Source organism: Papio anubis, chromosome 16 (genome assembly GCF_008728515.1).
Source record: "Papio anubis isolate 15944 chromosome 16, Panubis1.0, whole genome shotgun sequence".
NCBI lineage: Eukaryota > Metazoa > Chordata > Mammalia > Primates > Cercopithecidae > Papio > Papio anubis.
Genome location: NC_044991.1, coordinates 26,891,087 through 26,914,831, shown reverse-complemented (window position 1 = coordinate 26,914,831; position 23,745 = coordinate 26,891,087). Strand labels below are relative to the sequence as shown.

Here is a 23,745-nt window from a genome sequence, read left to right as displayed (position 1 = left end):
AGGTAGCTGAGTAAAGGGTTGGTGGACCCTAGGGGACCGTGTCTGCCTTTCTCCTCGTGTTCCCCAGGAGGCCAGTGTGGCATGGACCTCTGTGAGATGATATGTGGTTGCAGTTTTTAGGTGAGAAAGGGACTTAACTCACTTATGGTCTCACAGCTAGTAAGTGGCACAAGAGGAACTCGAACTTAGCTCTCTTGGTTGCTAGTTTATTGAGCTTCACCTCAAGATATATAAAGTTCAAGACAAAGTTTCATTTTTTAATAGTTCTTGGCCAGGTGTGGTGGCTCACGCCTGTAATCCCAGCACTTTGAGAGGCCGAGGTAGATGGATCACCTGAGGTCAGGAGTTCGAGACCAGCCTGTCCAACATAGTGAAACCCCATCTCTTTTTTTTTTTTTTTTTTTTGAGATGGAGTCTTGTTCTGTTGCCCAGGCTGGAGTGCAGTGGCACGATCTGGCTCACTGCAAGCTCCGCCCCCCAGATTCACACCATTCTCCTGCCTCAGCCTCCTGAGTAGCTGGGACTACAGGCACCCACCACCATGCCTGGCTAATTTTTTGTATTTTTTTAGTAGAGATGGGGTTTCACTGTGTTAGCCAGGATGGTATCGATCTCCTGACCTCGTGATCCACGCGCCTTGGCCTCCCAAAGTGCTGGGATTACAGGCATGAGCCACCTCGCCCAGCCGCCCCATCTCTACTAAAAATACAAAAGATTAGCTGGGTGTGGTGGGGCACGCCTGTAGTCCCAGCTACTCAGGAGGCTGAGGCAGGAGGATTGCTTGAACCTGGAAGGTAGAGGTTGCAATGAGCTGAGATCATGCGATTGCACTCCAGCCTGGGCGACGTGAGACCCTGTCTCAAAAAAAAAATTTTTTTTAAGTTCTATTTTATCTCTACTCTTGGTTTATTATAGTATCTTTTTTTTTTTTAAATGTAGTTGTTGCCTTAGGGTTAACAAAATACACCTTTAAGTCATCGCAGTCTGCCTTCAGGTGATGCTGCACTGCTTCCTAGGCAGTGGAAGAGCTACTCATCTTTTGTGCTCATTTTCATTCATTTCCCTTTTACATATGCTCTAAGCCTACAATACATTGCTACTATTTTTGCTTTAGGAAATAAACAATAATGTTTTAGAAAAATTGAACATAAAAAGAATGTCTGTTATATTTACCATAACTTTAACCATTTCTGGGGAACTCAATTTCTTTATGTAGATCCAAGTTTTATCTGGCCTCATATTCATTCTACCTGAAAAATTACCTTTAACATTTCTTGTAACTCAGATCTGCTGGTAATGAATCCCCTCAGTTTTTGTTTGCCTGGAAAAAACAAACAAACCAACCTTTTTTTCCCTGAAATTTTTAGAGGTATTTTCACTGAGTATAGAATCCTGAGTTGACTATTTTATTCCTTCAGCACTTTAAAGATGTTGTCAGATATGTGTGATTTCTAATGAGAAGTCTGCTGTAATTCTTAACTTTGTCTTTCTGTACCTGATGTATCTTTCTCTGACTGCCTTCAACATTTTGTATCTTTGGGTTTCAGCAGTTTCAAAATGGCCCACCTAGGTGTGATTCTTTTTTTTTTTTTTTGTAATGTGTGTGGGGGTGTTTTCCCTTGCTTGGTGTTTTCTGAGAATCTTGGTGATTTGATGTCTTTTATTATTTTTGGAAAATTCTTAGTTATTATGTCTTTAAATATTTCTACTGTCCTGTTTCTCCCTCATCTCTTTTTGTGACTCCAGTTAGCGTGTTGGATCATTTGGATGCTCTATTCTGATTCCTCCTGCCCACTGTTATTCTCTGGGTTTGGATTACAGATGCTCCTCAACTTACAATGGGGTTATTTCCTGATAAAACGAACATAAGTTGAAATTAAGTCAGAAATGCATTTAATATACCTGACCTACCAACATCATAGTTTAGCCCAGCCTCACCACAACATGCTCAGAACACTTGCGTTAGCCTACAGTTGGGCAAAATTATGTAACACGGAGGTCCCCAACCCCCAGGTCACAGACTGGTACCTGTCCGTGGCCGGTTAGGAACTGGGCCGCACAGCAGGAGGTAAGCAGCAGGCAGGCGAGCACTACCACCTGAACCCTGGCTCCTGTCCGATCAGTGGCAGGTGTTCCATAGATTCTCATAGGAGCATGAACCCTATTGTGAACTGCACATGTGGAGGGATCTAGGTTGTGTGCTCCTCGCAAGAATCTAATGCCAGAGAATAGTTTTATCCTGAAACTATCCCCCTCCAACCCCCGTGGTCTGTGGAAAATTGTCTTCCAAAAATTGTCTTCCTGGTGCCAAAAAGGTTGGGGACTGCTGTTATAGCACAAAGCCTGTTTCATGATAAAGTGTTGAATATCTCATGCAATAGTATTGTACTGCATATCACTAGCTTGGGAAAAGATCAAAATTCAAAATTTGAAGTGTAGTTTCTACTGAATGCATATCACTTTTGCACCATTGTAAAGTCAAAAAAATTTTAAGTTGAACCATTGTAAGTTGGAGATTGTTGGTATTTCTAGTGACCTGTTTTCAAGTTTTGATTTCCTTTTCCTCCTCAGCTGTGTCAGGTTGGCTGCAGTGTCTGGGAAAGGCACTCTTCATCTCTGTTACTGTATTTTTTATTTCTAGCCTTTGCATTTGACTCTTGCTTTTTTTAATCTCACTGCTGAAATTTCCTGTCTGTTCGTGCATGTTGTTCAGCTTTTCCAGTACAGCCTTTGACATACTAATCATATTTATGAATCATATTAATCTTAGTTATTTTAAATTCCCTGACATGTAGTTCCAATATCTGGGTTATCTGTGAGTCTGGCTCTGCTGATTGATTCGTCTCTTGACGATTTACTTTTTTGTTTCTTTCTGTATGCGTCTTGTAATTTTTACATTGAATACCATATATCATGTATAGGACAGAAGAGACTGAAATAAGTAATATGTATGCCTGGAATAGGCTTCCATCTTTTGTTTCTAGGCTTTTAGTAAGGAAAGTTGAGTTAGGCTAGTCAGAAATTGAGCTGGCTTGGGTTTTGTTGTTACTATGGTTCTGTGCCCCAGTGGTGCAATCATAGCTCACTGCAGCCTCGACCTCCCAAGCTCAAATTCCTCTCATGTTACCTTGTGCTTAGTAGAGGAGCTTGTTTGCCACAAGGTTTTTCCCCACATTCCAGTTCCGCCTTCAGCCTTAGGACTTTGTGTGTACATCAGGGAGGGTACTCCTCCATGCTCTTGCCTCCTCCCTGCAGTAGACTGCCTTGCTTGTTACTCAGTGCATGCCAGCCTAGGGTTGGGGACATGGGGTAGTTCTCTGTTGTCTTGGTCCCAGCCTCAGACTTAGGTGGACTCTGTGTCCCTGCATCTCAGGGGTGGTGCTTTCTCCGTGATTCTGCCCCTCCTTCAGTGGTGGGAGACCTCTAATGTTTGGACTCTAGATGATTTCCTGCCCCTCCCTTAGAATAGAAGGTTTTTCCTTTTCCCTTCCCCAGCTGCAGTGGGTCTTCACCTGTACCCTGGAGGCAACAAGGTTTCCTCCCCTGCCTCCATGCCTGAAGGCTTCGGTTCCTCCAGGCAGGCTTTGTACCTTTTCCATAGCAGCAACCACTCACTCCTCCCCTCCAGGTCTGTACTACTCCCAGGAAGGTTTCCTCAACTTCCCTCCTTGCCCCTCCCCTATTCTTTCTCATGAGCACCCGTGAAGGTCTGAAGACAGCAGCTAGTGACTGAGTACAAACTCCTTTTACATCTGTGGCTCCCAGAGATCTAGAGTTCTTCCAGATCACACCTGGCTTTTACTAACAGGTTAAAAATGTTTCCTGAATTCTTTCCCACTTCATTTATTTCTGTTATATTTATATGGTAGAAAAACTACATAATAATGGCTACTGTGCATCTCTTCCTAACTCCACATTTGACAACAGCACGTTGGTAACTTGAAAATTGCCATGGTGGGAATATTTACACTCCAGAAATCAGTAAGTGCTATTAATCAGGGCTTTCTTTTTCCCTGAGAGCCAGTTGTTAAATATTTACCAGAATACCACTGTTTGGGGGAACACCAGGAGGGCTGACCATGGAGATTGGTGCCTTTGGTGAGTCTCTCCGTGGCCTCTGGGATGGGTTGGGCCCAGCAGTGTGGAATGGCTGTGTTCAGGCCATCTCCTGCAAGGCAGTCCCCAGGCCACTGGCAGGGAGACTCACCATAGGGAGGCCCCCTGTGTTGGAGGTGGTGTAGGTTAATGCTCTCGCCCTGTCTTCCTCCTTCTCCCCTTAGACCGAAGCCAGGACAGCACAGCCGTAGCACTCTCAGACTCCAGCTCGACGCAGGACTTCTTTAATGAGCCCACCAGCTTACTGGAGGGCTCCAGGAAAGCCTACACAGAGAAGAGGCTGCCAGTTCTCAGTTCCCAAGCAGGAGGGACGGGTAAAGACCTTCAGGGGGCCACAGAAGAAAGAGGTATGAAGCTCTAACTCGGTAAATTAGAACCACTTTGATGTCCTGTGGCAATCTGGGCAGAGCTGAAGGCTTTGTGGCCCAGGGACCTTGGCTGGGCAAGTCGCTTACTCTCTGGGCCTCCGTTTTTCTCCCTGTAGGATGGGAATGGTCGCAGTGCCCTCCCTGGGGTTGTGAGGGTTGAGGGAGGCAGCTCCTGAGGGTGCGCACAGAGCCCAGCACCACATGTGCTTAGGGATGCTTCTTCTTGTTGTTATGACCCTCACAGCCCAGCCCGGGAAAGCTATGTCTGTGACATCAGTGTGCTCTGTTTTTTTTCTCTTGGTTAATGGTTATTTTAAGTCTTTGGATCCTAAATGTCACAAATGTGTTTTCTTTTTAGTCTGAATCATATGAGGTCTTCAGGAAAAATCTCTCTTTTGTGGGGGTGGGGGGCAGAGGGCCCTGATTTAAGCCTGGGGCTATGCCCAGCTCTCCTGGGGGGTCTAGGCCGCGTTTGTAGAAATCAGTTGGCAGAGCCCCTCATCTGGGCTTACTGGGAGATCACAGGCAGGCTGGGACTTTCCTGGCCCCACTCTGAGCTGTGGCTGGTCAGCTGTGGATTTGAGAGCTTTCCCACTCTGGCCAGGGCCAGGACTTACAGGTGTTTCTCAAACAGTAATAACAACAACCCAGCCCTGTACTCTTTTCTGTGCTAGGCACTGTGTTAATTCATTTGGTTCTCCCAAGCACCCTAGAAAAAAAGCATAATGACTATTCCCATTTTATAGCTGAAGAATCTGAGATTCAGGGAAGGTCTGGAATTTGCCCTCTCAGTCTACACCCTTAACCATTACCCCATGCTGCCTCTCCAGGTGGGATGGATGGATGGGGAAAAACATTGGTGATAAACTGCCTCCCTGAGGGACCCAGGCCTTGTCCCAGCAAGTCTCAGAGCAAGCCCTGGATGGGAGCTCACACATAGGTGTGGCAGTGGAGCCAGAGCCGTTTACACTAAGGAAGATCTCTCCCAGCTCTCTGCTCCCTGCCAGCCTCCCCTGGCTGGACTTAAAAGGGCATGAGACCACGTCCCCAGTAGGTTGGAAGTATCCGCATTAGGGGACACCTGGTAGAGACACTAGATAAGAGGGCACAGAATGGAGGACTTACCATGTGGATTTACTTGTATCTGGTGCTCATAGAGAGATGAGGCCACCACCCCACTCTCTCACCAGGCAGTCACTATGCTGTCGCCAGCCAGCGTTGACATTCTGTAACTGACATAAACACACTGTAGGAAGTTTGAAATGGGAAGGAAAAAGGTAACTTACACTCTTAACACTCTAATACAGCATTTCTGGTCTTAAAAATAAGATTTTTAAACTTATTAGACAAGTAAGACCACCATGTGTGCTCTGTGGCCTGTCAAGCTGTGACTGCTGTGGATGCTATTGTGTCATCGTGAACTTCTCTCCCACTTACATGAGGAAGGGGACATGGGTGTTGGGGGAACGAAGCAGAGAGTGAGTTGGCTTTGGTCTGGCACAGCCTATACAGGCCCTTCTAGACTCATGAAGAGCGTCCTGCCTCTTCCCTCCTTCCATTAGAGCCAGTGGCTTAAGCAGACAGTTTGTGGGGTTGGCCATTGGTGAAGAAGGTTAGGGTAGGACCAAAGGTCACCACAATAGCTGATAAGCATGAAATGAAACCTCTTGCTTCCATGGCCATGTTCCTCCTCTCTAAGTCCATCTTTTCTTGGTAACCATGGTGGTGAAGTTGATCAACTTCCTGCTGGGAGAGCAGGTATGGCAGGGAATGCTTCTCATGCCCACTGCCAGCACACAGTTCTGGGAGCAGAGCACTCCTCCAGGCCTGGTCTTGGTGAGTGGTGGTCTCTAACACGCACTCCCCTGGACTGCCATTGGGTAGTAGCCTGGCCATCACAGTCTGCAGTGCTTGAGCAGCCTTTGGCCTCTCTGCAGAAAGCCAGGACAGCAGTGCCTAGGCAGTGTTCGGTGCAGGCCCCAGTGTGCTCCACACCCCTTGCCTTCCCAGCACCCCCTCATGGAGAGTCCTATCACCAGCCTGCTGCTTCCTCCGTCATTAATGTTATGGGGTACAGGCCTTCGCTCATACGTTTTGTATTTGTTATCAAGCAGCGGGGCACAACAGGTCTAGATCTGTACCACGCACTGGGTACCAAAGGAAAGCAGAAACAGATCTGACAGCCACATCCTGCCTGGCACTGAGATGCACTCCCTCCCACCATGTCTAGCAGGCACAAGCTGTCACATTGCCCAAGGACCAGCCTCCTTCCTTTAATTCTCCAGAAGCTGTCTTTCTCCACTCTGGCCTTGACCGAGGTGCCTTGAGGAAAGAGCCTTTCCCAGAAGTGACTGTTGCAGTTAGCTGAAGCTCACCTTTGCAGGGGGCAGAGCTTCAAAAAAAAAAAAGTCTAAAATACGAAGGTCGCAAGAGTAAAGACTTATTTATTTAATCTAGAAGAAAGTTGTCCACAGTTTCATCACTTAAACACAAGCTCATTCTTCTATATCATTCTGAGGGCAAGAGGGTAAAACCCAAAGCAGAGTTGACGACCACCTGTTGTGATCCAGGCAGTGGACACAAGGGCATGCCAGACTGGCCACATCTGCCCCTTCCTGGTCAAGTAGAGGTCTAGTGACGATGCCCGTGTACCACACGCAGGATGGGATGATAAATGGTTGCGGGGGGGGGCCCGCCCTGGGGGCAGTTGACCTGCCAGTGCCCAGCTTCCTGCCCATCTTGCCTGCCCGCCCTTTGTGGAGAGCACCCTCACTGGGCTTTTTTCTCAGACCAGTAGAGTTTGAGTAAGACGATCTCAGAAGTCAAAAGAGACAGACTTGAGGTCCCTGCTGGGGCATATTTCCGTCTAGGCCTCTCAGCTGTTGGTGTCTTGCCAAGATGTGTAGCCACCTGCGGGTCAGGCTCTTCCATAACCAGGCCCCCTGAGTTCACTGGGCCATCATTACACATCAGTCCAGAGGGTCAGCTGGAGGCATGTCTGTGCCTCATTCTTCTTAGGACTTCCATGGACTGATGTGGATCAGATGGCTCCTGTGCTCTGTTGGCCTTGGCGTATGCACCACAGGCATTCCAAGGCAGTCTTCCCTGCCTGCGTCAGGCACTGGCCTAGGCTGGAGCAGCCAGAACACACGTTTTACTTGCTTTCTCTTGGTAGAAGGAAGTTTTCTCATCTTCATGCAGTTAGGTTACAATTGGACGTCCTGGCCTGGAAACGTGGTGTGGTCTTGTTGGCATTTCTGACCCTCTTTCTTCCAGTAAGGCAATGGAGGGCTGTAGTGACCTGTGAGGCCAGTTCAGCAGTAGGAGTGGATGCTGTGGGTAAGGCAGCTCACCCCATCTCTCCTGGGCCCCTTAGGCCACCCAGACCCCTAAGCAACTGATTTTTATTGTTGTTGTTTCTGAGACAGGGTCTCGCCCTGTTGCCCATGCTGGAATACAGTGATGCAGTCATGGCTCACTACAGCCTCAACCTCCTGAGCTTGAGATCCTCCTGCCTCAGCCTCCCGAGTAGCTGGGACTACAGGTGGCACCACACCTGCCTAATTTTTTACGTTTTTTGTAGAAATGAGGTCTTGCTCTGTTGCCCCAGGCTGGTCTCAAACTCTTGGCCTCAAGCAGTCCTCTCACCTTAGCCTTCCAAAGTACTGGGATTACAGGCGTGAGCCAGCGCACTGGGTTGTTGTTCTTCGGGTTTTGTTTGTTTGTTTGTTTGTTTGTTTGAGGTTAGGTTTAATAGGCAAAAGAAAGAAAAGAGAATAGCTCTCTCTCCAAGAGAGGGGCGCCCGAGCGGGTCTTCCCTGCAGCTAGGTTTCTAACTCAGTCTAGGATTGCTGTTTTCTTCTCTCTTTATGTGTTCTAAGATTTCTGGCTGAATTCTTGACCCTCTGCCTGCTTTCCATGAAAATTGTGCTCTGTGTGTCTTTGTGTCCAAGCTCTCAGTGCCTGATGTGAACCGCTGAGAGGCCTGCATCATCATCTGATTCCTCTGTCTCCCCCGTGCCTAGCACAGGGCTGATCCCAGCATTATTATGGCTTACACTGTTTGGTGAGCCACATTTTGAACACATTGGAAACCTGGCACATTTTTTAATAAAGTGATGGTATCCTCTGTAAGACGGATGCCAGCCCTAAGCTGTGGGACGCAGGCAACTTCTTGAGCTCACATGAGAAGACAGTGTAGTGTGGAAGGAGCTAGGACCTCCTGGCATTCAGTCATTAGGGCCACTTCAAAGGGTGGGGGGAGGGGCAGCCCGTGGTAGGCTCTGGGCCTGGGGGAGGGGAGATGCTCTTATGGCTTTTCTTTGCCAACACCACTGGGGGCAGCGATGCAAGGGAGGGAGAAGGGCAATGGCTCCGGGAGAAGGAGTGATGGTGGAGAGGCAAGGATACTGAGGGAGAGCGGTGGGTTGGGCTGAAGGGGAGCAGAGAGGGAAGATCAGACTAATAGCAGGTGGCTGAGGGGAGCATAGGGAGTGAATGCTCAGATTCTTTCCTCAACGAGAATAGTGATGGTGGGCAAGCTGGCCACACACCTGATGTCTGCAGATAGGCTTCGACTTAGCATGTGGAGAACTGGGGGCCTTGGTTGTTGCCCACTCGGCCCTGCCCCAGCAGGCCCCAGCTGTCTCCAGGCCACTACTACAATAGGGAGAGGGCTCAGCCATAGCACAACACCTCAGAGCTGGTGCTGCTGGCTGCTTCTCTGGCTTCTTCCAGGCAAGCTGCGCAGGGTGTGTGCCATGCTCCTGGGTGCCTAAGGAGCCACAGACCACAGGACCCCTTGCCTTTGTCCCTTGCTCGCCAGCCCTTTCCATCTGTCCCACCCTCCCCGGCCAGACAGCTTTCTTTTTCTGTAGCCAAGGAGCCTGCACCTCCGGGTATATAGCCCAAAGTCACCCAGGCTACTGTCATCATCCTGGGGCCAGCCCTGCAGCTCCACCACCCAGCCTGGGCTATCTTGATGTGAACTGCTGCCCCATGGCCCCTGGTGGAGCAAGGCTGGGTGTTCAGGAGCTGGGCTCATGCCACCTGAGGGCCCATGTGGGAGCACTTGGCTCACTCACAGCAGCAGTAACCCTGGAGAGGGATTTGGGGCAGGCAGTGGGGCAGGCAGTGGGCCGAGCACTGAGCAGGGGAGCAGGTGTGCTACTTTGTGAACCCTGGCTGTGTTTTATTTGATGATGGTGGTGGCAACACCTGCCCTTTGTGGGCTGCTTCCCCATGCCCCAGCCCCAGAGGTGGGACAGCCTGTGCCACCGTTCAGAGGGGAAGACCCAGAGCCCAGCCCATAACTCCCACTCTGTAGCTTCTGGGTCCCCCACTGCATGCCAGCTGGGATAGCCTCTTTCATGGAGCAGGAGACCTCTGTTGGGGCAGAGCCAGCACCGGGCCCTGTGCCTCCTGCTGCTGGGTCCAGCATCCACTCAGCAAGGGCATTGGTCCAGCCATCTGGTCACCTCACCGAGGCGCCTCCGTCGCTGGTGGTAGACCACTACATGGACAGGGCCTAAAACCAAGGTGACTTTCTTTTCCTTCTTCTCAACTGTAGGAAAAAATGAGGAGCCATTGGAGAGTACAGAAGGTTTCCGGGCTGCAGAGCAAGGTGTCCAGAAGCCTGTTGCAGAACCCCCAGCCTCTGCTTGCATCCCTGGCAAGCCCTCAGCATCCATACCCACCCTGTGGGATGGGAAGAAGAGAGGGGACCTCCCAGGGGAGCCAGTGGCCTTCCCCCAGGGGCTGCCGGCTGGTGCTGAGGAGCAGCGGCAGTTTCTCACAGAGCAGTGCATTGCCTCCTTCCGCTTGTGCCTGAGTCGCTTCCCCCAGCACTATAAGAGTCTCTACCGTCTGGCCTTCCTCTACACCTACAGCAAGACCCACCGGGTGAGTGGGCTGCCAGGCCAAGGGGGCTTGGATTTTCCCAGGCAGCCGAGCATCTTTGAAGGTTGGTGGGCAGAGCCAAGACAGATTGGAGCTTCACAGTAGCAGCACATGGGAGGGATGGGCAAGAGAGCTGCAGGAGGCAGGGCCAGCCCCAGGAGTGAGCCAGCTTGCCAGGGAACCCAGTGGTGAGGGCCCAGGGTCACAGCCAGGAATGGAGGAGGAGTGTAGTGGGCCTCACAGCCTCAGGGATAGGCTGTGGGGTGAGGGATAAGGATTTCATAAGCTCAGCTACTCTTTCCTGTGAGGGCTATGCAGCGACTCAAACTCTGATGTCGTGCTCCCTCACCCCTGCCATTCACCCATCATCTCAGCGACAGCATGCCCGTCTTCCAGGTGCCCTAGAGGAGGCCCTGCTTACTCTCTGTTCCGGCCTTGCTTGCCCTAGGCCCCATCTCTCCAGCTGCATCTTGCAGGGGCCTCCTCACCATAACCTGCCCCTGGGCTCTTCTCTCTGATGCAGCTGCCGAAACCATCTTCACAGCCTCTGCTTTATGGGGGTTAGGTGCTAACAGCCTCCTCCAGCTCTTTCTGGAAAGCAGATGATACAGCGATCCTTAACAGCTGTGCCCCAGGCTTAAGTGCTTCCAGGGGCTTCCCAGCCAGACCTCTTCTGCTGGCGTTTAGATTTGGGGAGGTAATGTGACCTGGGCAGGGCCTAAATAGTAGGGGTGACTTTATTTTCCTTCAGTCTCTCCTCACTCACCCAGGTGTTGGGGAGTGTCCTGGTCGTTGTCCTGCCCCATGTAGCTACATTCTAAGGGGGAAGCAGACTTAAAATCATGCAGATGGCCGGGCATGGTGGCTCACACCTGTAATCCCAGCACTTTGGGAGGCCGAGGCAGGGGGATCACCTGAGGTCAGGAGTTTGAGACCAACCTGGTGAATCCCCATCTCTACTAAAAATACAAAAGTTAGCCAGGCGTGGTGGCACATACCTGTAGTCCCAGCTACTCTGGAGGCTGAGGCATGAGAATTGCTTGAACCCAGGAGGCAGAGGTTGCAGTGAGCCGCGACTGTGCCACTGCACTTCAGCCTGGGCGACAGAACGAGACTCCATCTCAAAAATAAAAATAATAAATAATAAATAAAACATGCAGATGAGTAAAGCAAGTCTCATTTGACCAATACCACAGAGAAAACAACGGGGTGCATAGAGGGGTGAGGGTGCTGCTGTGCCTCTGTGAAGACACCTTTTATGCTGAGACCTGTATTGTAGGGGACAGCATTGGTCTGGAAGGAAGGAAGAGCACCCAGACAGAGCAAACAGCCCAGGAAGGTGGCCATTCTGGGCTGGCATTGGTGTGGGCGAGGGCCAGAGAGAGCCAGGTGTGCTGGGCAAGCAGGGGTGACCTTTAGGGTCTTGCTGTGAGGACTCATTCAGGTCCTCCTCCTAGAGATCTCCTGCTGGTTCCCCCCAGCATCCTCTGTGGAATGTTTGAAGAACCAGAATGGACAGTTGGCCAAGAGATGGGGCCTGGCTTGGCACTGGCTATGTGCAGGAAGTGGCACTTCACAGAATTCTGCTTGGGGGACTAGATACAGGGGTCCAAGAAGGTAAGTGTTCTGTCCCCACAGTGACCACCATTCTCATGTGGCTTGGTTGATTTACTCAGGGCACAGCAGGTGACACAGGTCTGGGAGGGAGGGAGTCTCATCATCTGGGGCTTTGGTCTGTAGTTCAAGGTACAGTGCATGCTGGCAAACGACGGCCAGCTCCCTGGCTATTGGTGCCACACTGGAGCCTGGCTTGCTCACTGCTCAGCCTGCACTTGGCAGTAGACCTTACCTCTGTACCTCAGGCCTTCTGCACCCTGGTGGACCTGGATCTTAATAAACGCCAACCAGCATGTCCTCACTGCTGAAGCTGTCTTTGGGCCTGAGGGGCAGTGGCTGATATGAACTCTGTTGGGCTCACCATTGCTTTGGGAACTTTCCCGCTTCCCTCTTTTGGGAGCAGCACAGCCCACTGCAAGAGCCCACACACACATCAGTGGAACAGACAGTAGTAACCATTGTCCTGTCCTCCCTCACCTCTAGTGTCCTTCTGTTCAAGTGCATCCTCAAGCAGCCATACAGCCCCCTCCAGCTGTAGTCAGCTTTGACCAGGATCTGGTGGTCCCCAGTAGTGAGCTCAGACCCTTCCTTACCTTCTCAAGAAGCAGATGCCGAGATGGAATTTTGGGTACAAAATGTTGATTAGGAATTGGCACCTGTGCAAGGGAAGTGGGGAGGGACAGCAGGTTTGGGTGGGAGGAGAGTTGAGTGGTGATACAGGCCCCACCGACCCACCCTCCACTTCCCCGCTAAATGGCTTTATGTTGAATTTGAAGGAGCCAGTGCATGTAAAGTGCTTAGCTCAGCACTAGACACAAAATGCTGTTATTGCAGCCTGCCCCTTCTCTTGATGAATTTTTTAGAAGTAGGAAACAGTATTTCTGTCAAAATCAAAAGTTGGAGGGAGGTAACCACAATTCTACCACCCTAAAACTAGCTGTCTTGGGTCTAGTACAGGTTGAATATCCTTTATACAAAATGCTTGGGACCAGAAGGGGTTTGGATTTTGGCTTTTTTCAGATCTTAGAATATTTGCATTATATTTACCTGGCTGAGCCATCATGCTAAGCCAAAAATCTGAAATCCCAAATGCTCTGATGAGGCTGGGCGTGGTGGCTCACGCCTGTAATCCTAGCACTTTGGGAGACTGAGGCGGGTGGATCACCTGAGGTCAGGAGTTCAAGACCAGCCTGGCCAACATGGCGAAAACTTGTCTCTACTAAAAATACAAAAATTATCCAGGCGTGGTGGCGCACATCTGTAATCCCAGTTAATCAGGAGGTTGAAGCAGGAGAATCGCTTGAACTGGGGAGGCGGAGGTTGCCGTGAGCTGAGATCGTGTCACTTCACTCCAGCCTGGGCGAAAGACCAAAACTCCCTCTCAAAAAAAACAAAACAAAAAACCAAAATGCTCCAATGAGCATTTCCTTTAAGCACCAAAGTTTCAGATTTTGGAATAATTTGGATTTTAGATATTTGGACTTAGGATGCCCTGCCTGTATTTCTTCCCAACTCCAGTACACATGCCCTGTTGATTGTGTGCTTTCAAGACCAGGCACTCCAGGCCCCAGAGGTGGGCTCATGCCCCTTCTACTTTGCATCTGGGAACCTGGTCTGAGGGTCACACAGAGCTGAGTAACAGAGCCAGACATCAGCCCTGGGCAATCTCACACTGGCCCAGTTGCTGCACTGTCCCCCACACCCTGTCCACACTCATAGTTTGCCATTTTGCTCTTAACCATGAATGCCCCCTTGCCAGGTCATTTTGGTCATCTGTGATGGTCCAGGGTAGGTGCACCAGTTGACCCAGCCATCCCCACCCAGAAGCAGGGATGGAGGCTGCCTTGGGCTGTCTGCACCATTGATGTCAGTATCCCCAGACAACCCCCAATAGCCATCAGCCTCAGTTTCTGCCAGCTTTTCTGTTTGTTGCATTCCCAGGCTGAGTTCCTTGGTTCTCAGAAATGGCATGCTGTCTTGAATCTAAGAGAGACCCCTTAAGCAGCAGACACTCCCTACCCACAGCCACACTGCCTACCCACAGATCTGCTTCCAGGAGGCAGCTCTGCAGGTGCCAAGTGTGCCTCAGGTAGCCTCGAGCCACTGAGCTCATTCTAGACCCTGCATATGCTGAGTCTAGGGTGGTTCCCGCTGGCTCCTGTGTTTGCTTCACCCAGAAACCTTTGCTGAGCACCAGTTACCACCACCAAATTAAATGCAGGTTGTTAACACCTAGCTCCCCTGAGAGCCTAAGTTAAGACCTACCTGCTGCTCTGGGGCATGCCATCCTGGGGGCTGCATGTGGCTCTGCCCAGACCTGGGGTGTCAGCTTTGCTGGCAGCAGCTTGTTCACAGATCTGGGGGACACAACTCCATGTTGTCACTGACTAATGTGGAACCATTAACTGGGAAGTAGTTACCACTTTCCAAACACAGCTGTTTGGTAACAAACACTTCCCGCTGTGTATATTTGACAGCAGCACATTTCTTCATAAAATCCTGCTGTGGGCTTGGCAGTGCCTTTTTCTTGTTGCCATCTCACAGCTCACTGGTGGACTGGAGTGTCCAATGTCTGCCTCTTCAAAGGGGCCCACAAGCAGAGCCTGTCTAGAGTTGTGTGGTTGACTCCTGAACCCTTGGGTCTTTCACAGGCATCTCCAGGTGAGGCTCTGCCTGCCCAGGCCTTGCAAAGAAACCGCCTTCAGGGCACAGTGTGCCACTTGCTTAGCTGCTGACAGCAGGGCTTTTGGGGGAGGAGGAGAGAATGTGGGCTCTGAAGCTGGCCTAACCTAGGTTCAGATCCTGGCTCTGCATGGGAACTCTTGGAGGTCCAGGGCTCTTCTTTCCTCGATGAGAATGATAGTGATATGAAAGCAGAATTACTGTGGTAATGAGGTGAGGGCTGCAGTGCTGGGGCAATATCCAACACACCCTGCCCTGCCCTCAGCCAACAGTCCTTCTCACCCCTCTAGTGAGGCCCATTTCTTCAGTGTCAGCATCTCCCATGACTCCTTGCTCCTCTGCCAGGCCCTCTGAGGGCTCCCTGCCTGGAGGATAGTGGCCAAGGGCTAGGTCTGTCCTGAGGGACCTTTGTTGCCTGCCTGAGGATGCCCTCCCATCCAAGGTTGGCACTGCTGTACACAGGCTGCCCCTGGACCCCCCAAGGCAGTCCACCTGTTGCCCTGCACACTGTGCACACCTTAGATGGGCATGATCATTTATACTGATAGCTATAAGGGCCCTAATTCTAGCTACTGTATCACTTAGTCTCTGGATCACAATCTTCACCAAGATTTTGTGGCCTGAGTCTACACCCATAGAAACCTAGCTCTTTGAGCCCAGAGAGGCACCCCAGGAGAGACAGCACATGGCATCAGACACCTCTTGTCATGAAGGTTCTGGCCTTTACTGATGGGTGTCCAGGAAGAAGGCCAATGCATAGACACCCCTACCCTGCTCTCCCAGTTGCTTCCTTCTCAGCTGGGAGCTGGGCCCCTTCACCTCCTGCTACTTCTGCTGCAAGGGGTTCAGGGCAGAGGGGGTTAGTTACAAGATGTTCCCTGGAGCCAGCAATCTTGAACAAAAACAAATCAATTTCAAAACTTACTACAAATCTATAACATGCTCATCAAAACAGTGTGGAATATTAGCCTTAAAAAGGGAGGAAATTCGGTCACATCAGACAGCATGGGAAACCTAGAGGACATAATGCCAAGTGAAATAGCCAGTCACAAGACAAATACTGAATGATTCCACTTAGATGAGGTATGAGGAGTAGCAGCCTGGTTGTGCTAGCCCAGTTGGACCCCATTTCTTTGGCCCAGTACCGATATGGGATGAGCCCAGGCCCAGGGTTTGGTTACAGACAGACTCCTGCCAGGGGGACCCCATGGTGCTGTGTGCTCACCTGAAGGATCACCAGGGAATCTGCTGACTTTTGACTTCTGGATCAGCTGGTGCTCTGGTGTGAACCTGGGTAAAGGACAGGTCAGCTGGCTGTGAACCCCCACCCCTTGCCCACCTATTGTGAGTACAGTATCCCTACCTGCCTGTGCTGCTGGCTCATGTGGGGGACCCGTAGAAGTCAGGACTATTGTGCAGGTTAAATGAGAGGGCCTCTGAAGTGGGCCCTGTGCCATCAGACTGGAGTAGGTGTGAGGGCCTGCTGTTGAGACCCTGCTTTTTGCTCGCAGACAAGTGTTCGGGGGGAGCCAGTGAGCTTTGAGTTCACACTGACTGAGCCAGGACCACACAGATAGTAGAACCAGGCACCAGGAGGGCATGCTGGCCACAAAGCAGGGTGTTCACCAGCCTTTTACCTTTGCTCCCTTTCTGTGGATGTAAAAGTGGCCCCTTCCACAAAATGGCGGTGTGCCCTGCCTCCTCACATGGATGTCCTGGGCTGCTGCAGATCCCAACCAACCAGATTTTTGTCAAGCTTTAGTTTGTATAGTTTGCAAAAGGAGAACTTGATATTTTTCTCAACTTAGGAATCTTGATTTTGCATTTCAAAGTCTGTCTGCCTCATGGTTTGAAGATGCTGCTGGGCCCTTAGGGGCCAGAGGAGGTGGGACAGGTTGCCCCCATAATGGCCTGGTCTTCTCTCCTGCAAAGAAATGCAGATTTCAGCAGTTTGAATAGGTTTGAGCACTCTGCCAGCAGTTTTTATTACCAATAATATTGTTTAAACTTGGAAAAGAGAATGAAACTACCCACAACTGTCCCACAAGCCGTGACATGGCAGAAGTGTTTGTGTTTCGTGTGCTCCCTCCAGCATGTTTTCTGTGCATCTCTGCAGGTTTGCTCATTCAGCAGCTCTCTACTGAGTGGTTGTCACGCAGGAGGTTCCTGTTTGAGGTGCTGGGGATACAGCATTGTGTGCTCACTGGGAGAACAGAGTGGGCAGCTAGTGATGAGTAGGAAGAAAAATAAAGCGTGTTAAGGGGTTAGAGGCGGGATTGTGACTATTTAGACAGGGAGATTGGGAAGACCTGTCTAAGCAAGGATCTGAATCAAGTGAGGGAGCCCTGATGGCCACGAGGATATTGGGGGAGAGGCTTCCAGATGGACACACACCGAACACACATGCCTAGAGACAGAAACAGTCTTGGTGTGACTAGAATCTGCTGGAAGCTGGTGTGACTAAATGGGCAAGGAGGAGAGAGGAAGGAGATGCGGTCAGAGGCTTTCAGGGCCTGGTTTGGCAGGGGAAGAGTTGAGGGAACATCATCCTGAATTAGGTTAAAGCTGTCGCAAAGGCTGGGCATGGTGGCTCACACCTGTAATCCCAGCTCTTTGGGAGGCCAAGGCAGGTAAATCACTTGAGGTCATTAGTTTGAGACTAGCCTGGCCAACATGGCAAAACCCCATCTCTACTAAAAATGCAAAACCTGCTGTGGTGTTGTGTGCCTGAAATACCAGCTACTCAAGAGGCTGAGGAAGGAGAATCACTTGAACCTGGGAGGCAGAGGTTGCAGTGAGCCGAGGTCACACCACTGCACTCCAGCCTGGGTAACACAGCACGGCAAAACTGTCTCAAAAAAAAAAAAAAAAAAAAAAAATCTGTCGCAAGGTTGCGGAAGAAGAGAGGCTCCATGTGACCTGAATGTGTCAGAGACACTACTAGGCTGATATATAAAGAGTGAGTTGGGGGTGGCCCATCAGAGGCCTGGCAGGACACAGATGGCCCCATCTAACAGGAAAGTCTGAAGAGCGCTTAATGAAGGAGCAACTTACACAGGCCCAGGCAGAGAGTAGGAATTCACAAGGGAGGAGGAGTGTGGTACCCTGGGCCAACCGCAGTGCCTGTCGGGGCTGGCCATTGATGGCTGCCCCACATCAACTCCACAGGGAGGGAATTCAAGGAGTGAGTGCTCTGATCAAATTCCCTCAGTTAAACCCACCCAGTAGTCAGAGACCCAGGAGCTTGAGAATGTGTCCACACAGGTAAAGAAAAAGTGAGTGTGGCAGCAGAGATGGGAGGAGACTACAGCAGGATATCAGGAAGTAGTCTGATTCTAGATGGATTCAGACAGAAGAGCTGAATCAATGGATGAGACAGCATGGGAAACCTAGAGGACATAATGCTAACTGAAATAGCCAGTCAGAAAAGACAAATACTGAATGATTCCATTTAGATGAGGTATGACGAGTAGCAGCCTGGCAGCGCTAGCCCAATCAGACCCCATTTCTTTGGCCCAGGACCTGTGGGATGTGACGGAAAGAGAAAAGTCAAGGTCAGTCCACAGACAGTCATGCATCCTGCTTCTGTTCTAACTAATGTTGTGAATCAGTTGAGAAGGTTTGCACATCTATCACCTTCAACAACTGTATTTAACTTTTCATATATATATATGAGTAACGTAGAACAGTTATATATATATATGAGTATATATGAGTAATGTAGAACAGAGTTCCCTCCTGAGGCACTACTGACATTTGGGACCAAATAATTCTCTGTTGTGGGGATGTCATGTGCACTGGAGGACTTTCAGCAATATCCCTGGTCTCTACCCACTAGATACCAGTAGCCTTCCTCTAGCTGTGATGACCAAAGATGTTTCCAGACATTGCCAGATGCCCCCTTGGGGACAGACCCCCACCCCCATTGAGAACTATTACCATGAGTCTCCCTCCCCAGGCAACTCTCAGGACTGTTGGGTACATTTCCTTTCCATCTTTCTTCTGCCTACTTTCTTTACACACAGACACACACACACACACACACACACAGAGACAGAGAGAGAGAAACGTATGCAAATATGGTTCTGCTTTTTCGTGCTCCCCATGTACTCATAAACTCTTTGATTGCATGACTTCTAATGACCACACAGGATTCTCAGGGCCGGGGGGAGGGGGCACAGCTTTTACACTAAATCCTTAATATTTGGCTTTATCCAAACAAAGACATTCTAATTATAATTTTTCATGATTAGAAGTATCAGGAGTGGTTGGCTTTAAGTCTACCAGGTCTAGCTTTGGGGATATTCATGTCCTAGGTTGCTGGGGTGAGTTTGCAGTAAGTATGTGTCTGCAGCTTATGAATGTCCCCAGCAGCCCACTAGAGTCTCCCATCAGCAGGTAGCCACACACTCCTCTTTCTCTGGCCTATAGAACACTGTACTCCAACGGCTCCCAGCCAGTCCCCTTTGCATGGGGCAAGGGGTCCTGCGTGGCTCCAAAGGCTGCAGAAGGCCTTCCCTGGCCAAGCCCTCCACCACTCCTGATTCCTCCATTTGTCATGGAACCTGTGAGTACCATCTGTGCCCCCATGCCAATGCCTGAGGTATGGCTAGGTGAAGGGCTGAGCACAGCTGAGGTCCATAGCCACCTTCCTAGCAGCCCTGTGGAGCCCTGCTGGTCTTGCAGATAGGCTGGCACTGCTCCAGGATCCCCACCAGATAGTTTGCACACCTGGAGTCACCATGTAGGAGTTGTAGAGCCTGACGTCTCTGACCCCCGCCATCTGTCCCTTGTGGGTTTGTGAGGCAAGAGTTAGTTAAGTGGCAAGTGGATCATCATCATTGGTTGTGGCAGGGAGACAGCCCCTGGGGGCAGAGACCCTGGGTGACACAGGCAGAGCACATCCTCCAGGCCACCATACAATAGTGACAGATAGCACGTGGGATCAGGTCTGCCTTCCAACTTTGCACATCTTGGGACAGCAGGTGTCCCCAGAGGGTAGTAGGCGTGTTCCCATCTCCAGCTGTCAACAGGCTTTGCCAAGCCCCCACTACATGCAGGGCCCACGGAAGGCTACAGGTAGGTATGCAAGCCACCTCACCCCAAGCTTTTGCTTCCTGTGCGAAGGGAAAGTGAGCCTGGGGAGTTCCAGGAGCTGTGACAGTCAGCCCAATGTTTGCTGTAGTGAAACGATTGCTGGCAGAGTAGTGCAAGTTAGTGGGCAGAGGCTGGCATTGAGGTTTAGCCTCAAGGGCTTGGACTGTTGCTTAGCTGGCCCCAGGGAGCATAGTGCTGGCACCCTGGCCTTGGGCAGGACCCAAGCAGCCCCTCTCATGCTCCATGGCTGTTGCCCTCCTCCCTCAACCTGACATACACTTCCTTCCCATTTTATGAAAGGTCAGACTGCTCAGCTTCCTTTCATTCTTCCTATGGGCATCTGTTGCACCCTTTCTGTGAGCTTCAAACTAGACTTGTCCTGGAGGAGCAAAGTCAGACTGCATCCTTGCCCTCATAGGGCTGATAGAGAAGTGGGGGCAGACAGCAGACCCATCTGCGAGTCAGTGGAAAGGCTATTTAAGGTGGCCATGGGGCTGTGGGTATAGTATTTCAGGGGAGCATCAGGGGAAAGGTGAGATGGCACCAGGTATAGAGACCTGCAGGGACCAAGGTGGGAACAAGTGTGGCCAGAGGGCCGTTCACAAAGAGGGGTTGGGGGATGTGGGGGAGATGAGCCAGTGGGTAGGCAGGTAGACTGAGGCATGGAGCTGACTCTTGCCCTGGGGCAGGTGCAGCCCAAAGGCCTTCAAGCAGAGGAGTTAGACGTCCTCTCTGCCTTCTGCTGTGAAGCAGGGATGGTCCAGATAGTGGGCAAGGGAGGACATAAGGTGCCTGTATGCATCTGCGATTCTTTGCCCTACTTCTCTTCAGGACCTTACAGCCCTCCATCTGCCCTCTCAGAGCAGGGTCTATATGCATAAGCCTCAGGGCCCGTGCAGCCAAGGAAAATGTGCCATTATCTGGTAAGTGGCTCCATGGGCCTCCTCCCATTCTCAGAGGTGCCTATGAGCCAGCAGTGTGACAGGTTGCATGAGGCCATGATGGCTGGCTCAGTGTTCAGCACACAGCACATGCCCAGGCAGATTTGTAAAGTGACTTGCACACCCATAGTAGATAGGTCGGGGGTCAGGGGAAGAGCCCAGGCCTCAGACTCCTTGCAGCCTGGACCAGATGCCAGGGATGGCTCTGCCACTTCCTGGCTCTGGGACCTTGGGCAAGCTCTTGAATTTCTCTGAGCCTCTATTTCCTCATTGGTAAACTGGCAATTCTGTGAGGTGAGGGGTTATGGCACTGTGCTCAGCCCAGGAGGCATCATGTTGCCTTACGTCACCACACCACACCACAAAGCTGCAGGGCAGGCTTTATGCTGCAGGTGCACCGTGCAAGTCAGATCCCCTTCCCCCTTGCAGAGGTTCAGCAAGGGCCCAACACAGTCTCTGCCCCCTCCTCCACCCCCCCAGCCTGGCACCCATGATTCCCCAGACAAGTCTCAGCCCTCCCTGTCAGCACCTATCTGGGGCCTCAGGCATGAATCAGCTAAGGGCCCCCATAACACTTTGTGCCTTAGCATCGATCAGCTCTCTTTCTCTGGTGGGCCCGGGAGACAGCTGGAGAAACATACTCTCCACCAGTACACAGTAGCCAGGTCTGCGGGAAGCTAATTTATAATCCAGGTTGGGTTTGACAGGCTAGTGCTTTCTGCACCCTTTGCCCCAGAAACCTCTCCCACTGCCTTCTCCCTTTCTGCTCCTATCTGGGGGACAGACCGGCTTGGTGCAGGTGGAGTGGTGGAAAACAAACCAGAGAGGAATGTCCATTCCCGTCCCATGGCCACAGGTCCTGCAACAAGGCAGCTGGGCAGGGAAGCAAAGTCTATGTGACTCTCTCCATCCTGGCCTCAGTGCTTTCTCTTGTGTCCCCAGCCAGAAGGAAGTCTTTGTTGAGGCTTTACTTTCTTGGTATTCTTAGGAAAATGATGGCTACTGGAGATGCTTCTTCAAGCCAGGCTCTCAAATCTCTTCCCGCTGGCATCAAGTGCTGCTACTTAAAGAGGTCTTCTGGACATTTTTCCAAGTTCATGAGGAGCCCCAGAAGCAGCTTTGGGGTCATGACTCTTGGGTAACTTTTCTCAGGCCAGGCCTGTGCCCTGGGTCATGGAGCTGGAGGAGTGGTTTGCCACAGCATTGAGGCCAGGGCCATAGAGGAGAGGAAGGGTATGCACAGGCTCAGTCCCCTAGGTAGCCTGTCTCTGCTCTGGGCTCCGCAGCCCCTGGTCTTAGTACTTACTCCCTGCCTCATAGTCCCCTGGCTCCCCACTGGCCTTATGGGCAGCCACATCTGATCCCCTCCACCTCCTTGGCTAGGCCCTGACTGTCCCCGGTGTCTGGGCACTTGCTTCAGTGAGTCCCTTATCCCCATAACAGCCTTGTGCAAACCACAGCCCAGGTATCACCTTCTCCCAGAGCCTCCCTGACCTTCTCAGACTGGGTGAAAGGTAGGTCTCCTTTGCAGCCTACCTCCATGGTCAGGTGTGCTCAACAGTGGTATTAGAAGTGTAGGTGACGGACCAGGCATGGTGGCTCGTGTCTGTAATTCCAACACTTTGGGAGGCCAAGGCGGGCAGATCACTTGACGTCAGGAGTTCGAGACCAGCCTGGGCAACATGGTGAGACCCCATCTCTACTAAAAATACAAAAATTAGCCAGGCATACTGGCAGGCACCTGTAGTCCCAGCTACTCAGGAGGTTGAAGCAGGAGAATCACTTGAATGACTTGGAGGTTTCAGTGAGCTGAGAGCATACCACTACACTCTACCCTGGGTTACTGAGTAAGATTCTGTCTCAAAAAAAAAAAGTACAGTGTCCCACATCACCTTCTTGAGTCCACCTATGACTGATTAGACCAGGATGGACACCTGCCTGGGCTGAACCTCTCAGATCTCCTTTGGGAAAGACTTTGAACCAAGTGTGTCACAGTGGGTCATGGCTGAGCACTGATGCAGGTTGTGAGCCCCTTTCTTGGGCTTCCTGAGACCCACCTGCGTCTTCCTCTTGGAGCCCTGCTCTACTTGCTAGTCTTTGAGCTAATCTTTCATTTTATTCCTTTTAATGAAGCATACCTGCACCCCCACCCCTTCTCCCTACCCTGTACTCAGTTTGTCTGCAGCTGACCCTCCCTCCTTGGACCTGCTGTAGAGCAGGGGCATGTGGCCTGGGATAGGGTGGGGTGGGGTGCAGAGGTGGGAGGCATTATGTGAGAACTTGGAACCAGCCTCAAGAGGCTTTTGAATGAGTGGCCCGGGAAGCGGGCTTTCCAAAGCATGGCTGCCAGACATTACTGGGGACTTTTTTTTTTTTTTTTTTTGACGTGAAGTCTCACTTCTGTCACCAGGCTGGAGTGCAGTGGCGTAATCTCGGCTCACTGCAACCTCCGCCTCCCAAGTTCAAGTGATTCTCCTGCCTCACCCTCTTGAGTAGCTGGGATTACAGGCGTGTGCTACCACACCAGGCTAATTCTTTTATTTTTAGTAGAGATGGGGTTTCTCCGTGTTGGTCAGGCTGGTCTCGAACTCCCAACCTCAGGTGATCCACTCGCCTCAGCCTCTCAAAGTGCTGGGATTACACACGTAAGCCACCGCGCCTAGCTGCTGGGGACACTTGAAAGTAAACTACAAGTTGTTCCTCCTAGGTGCTGGAGCTCAGAAGTTGAAGGTCAGGACTGGGTATTTTACTGTTTTCTGTGAGTGTGAGCAAAGTGGCTTCTGCTCTCAACTGGGAGCCTGCCTCCGGGGTCTGAGGACCCTCTCGCTGCCCAGGTTGTTCCCTCCTCTGCCTGTTTCTCCTTCCCCTCAGGGAGGGGCAGACAGGGGGTCCCTCAGCAGACGGGAAGCTCACAGTGAATGGAGCTTCCTACATACAGCCCTGGGCCCTGCCCAGTGCTAGGGAGCAGCCCTCAGTCCCTACAGCAGCCCAGTGGGGGCAGAAGGGTAGCCCTCTGTGCAGAGACA

The 23,745-nt window shown here is 51.2% G+C and overlaps 1 protein-coding gene across 15 annotated transcripts in view; it reads left to right on the top strand.

Moving 5' to 3' along the window:
* CABIN1 (calcineurin binding protein 1) overlaps positions 1–23,745 on the top strand; it is a 163,164-nt gene that overhangs the window by 91,599 nt on the left and 47,820 nt on the right. For 14 of the 15 annotated variants that reach the window (XM_031656060.1, XM_031656051.1, XM_031656053.1 and 11 more), the window contains exons 27-28: positions 4,281–4,463; positions 10,054–10,385. In XM_031656060.1, the coding sequence (XP_031511920.1) occupies positions 4,281–4,463; positions 10,054–10,385 (515 nt within the window). The remainder of the gene's footprint in view (positions 1–4,280; positions 4,464–10,053; positions 10,386–23,745) is intronic. The other variant, XM_031656059.1, reaches the window with a different exon arrangement.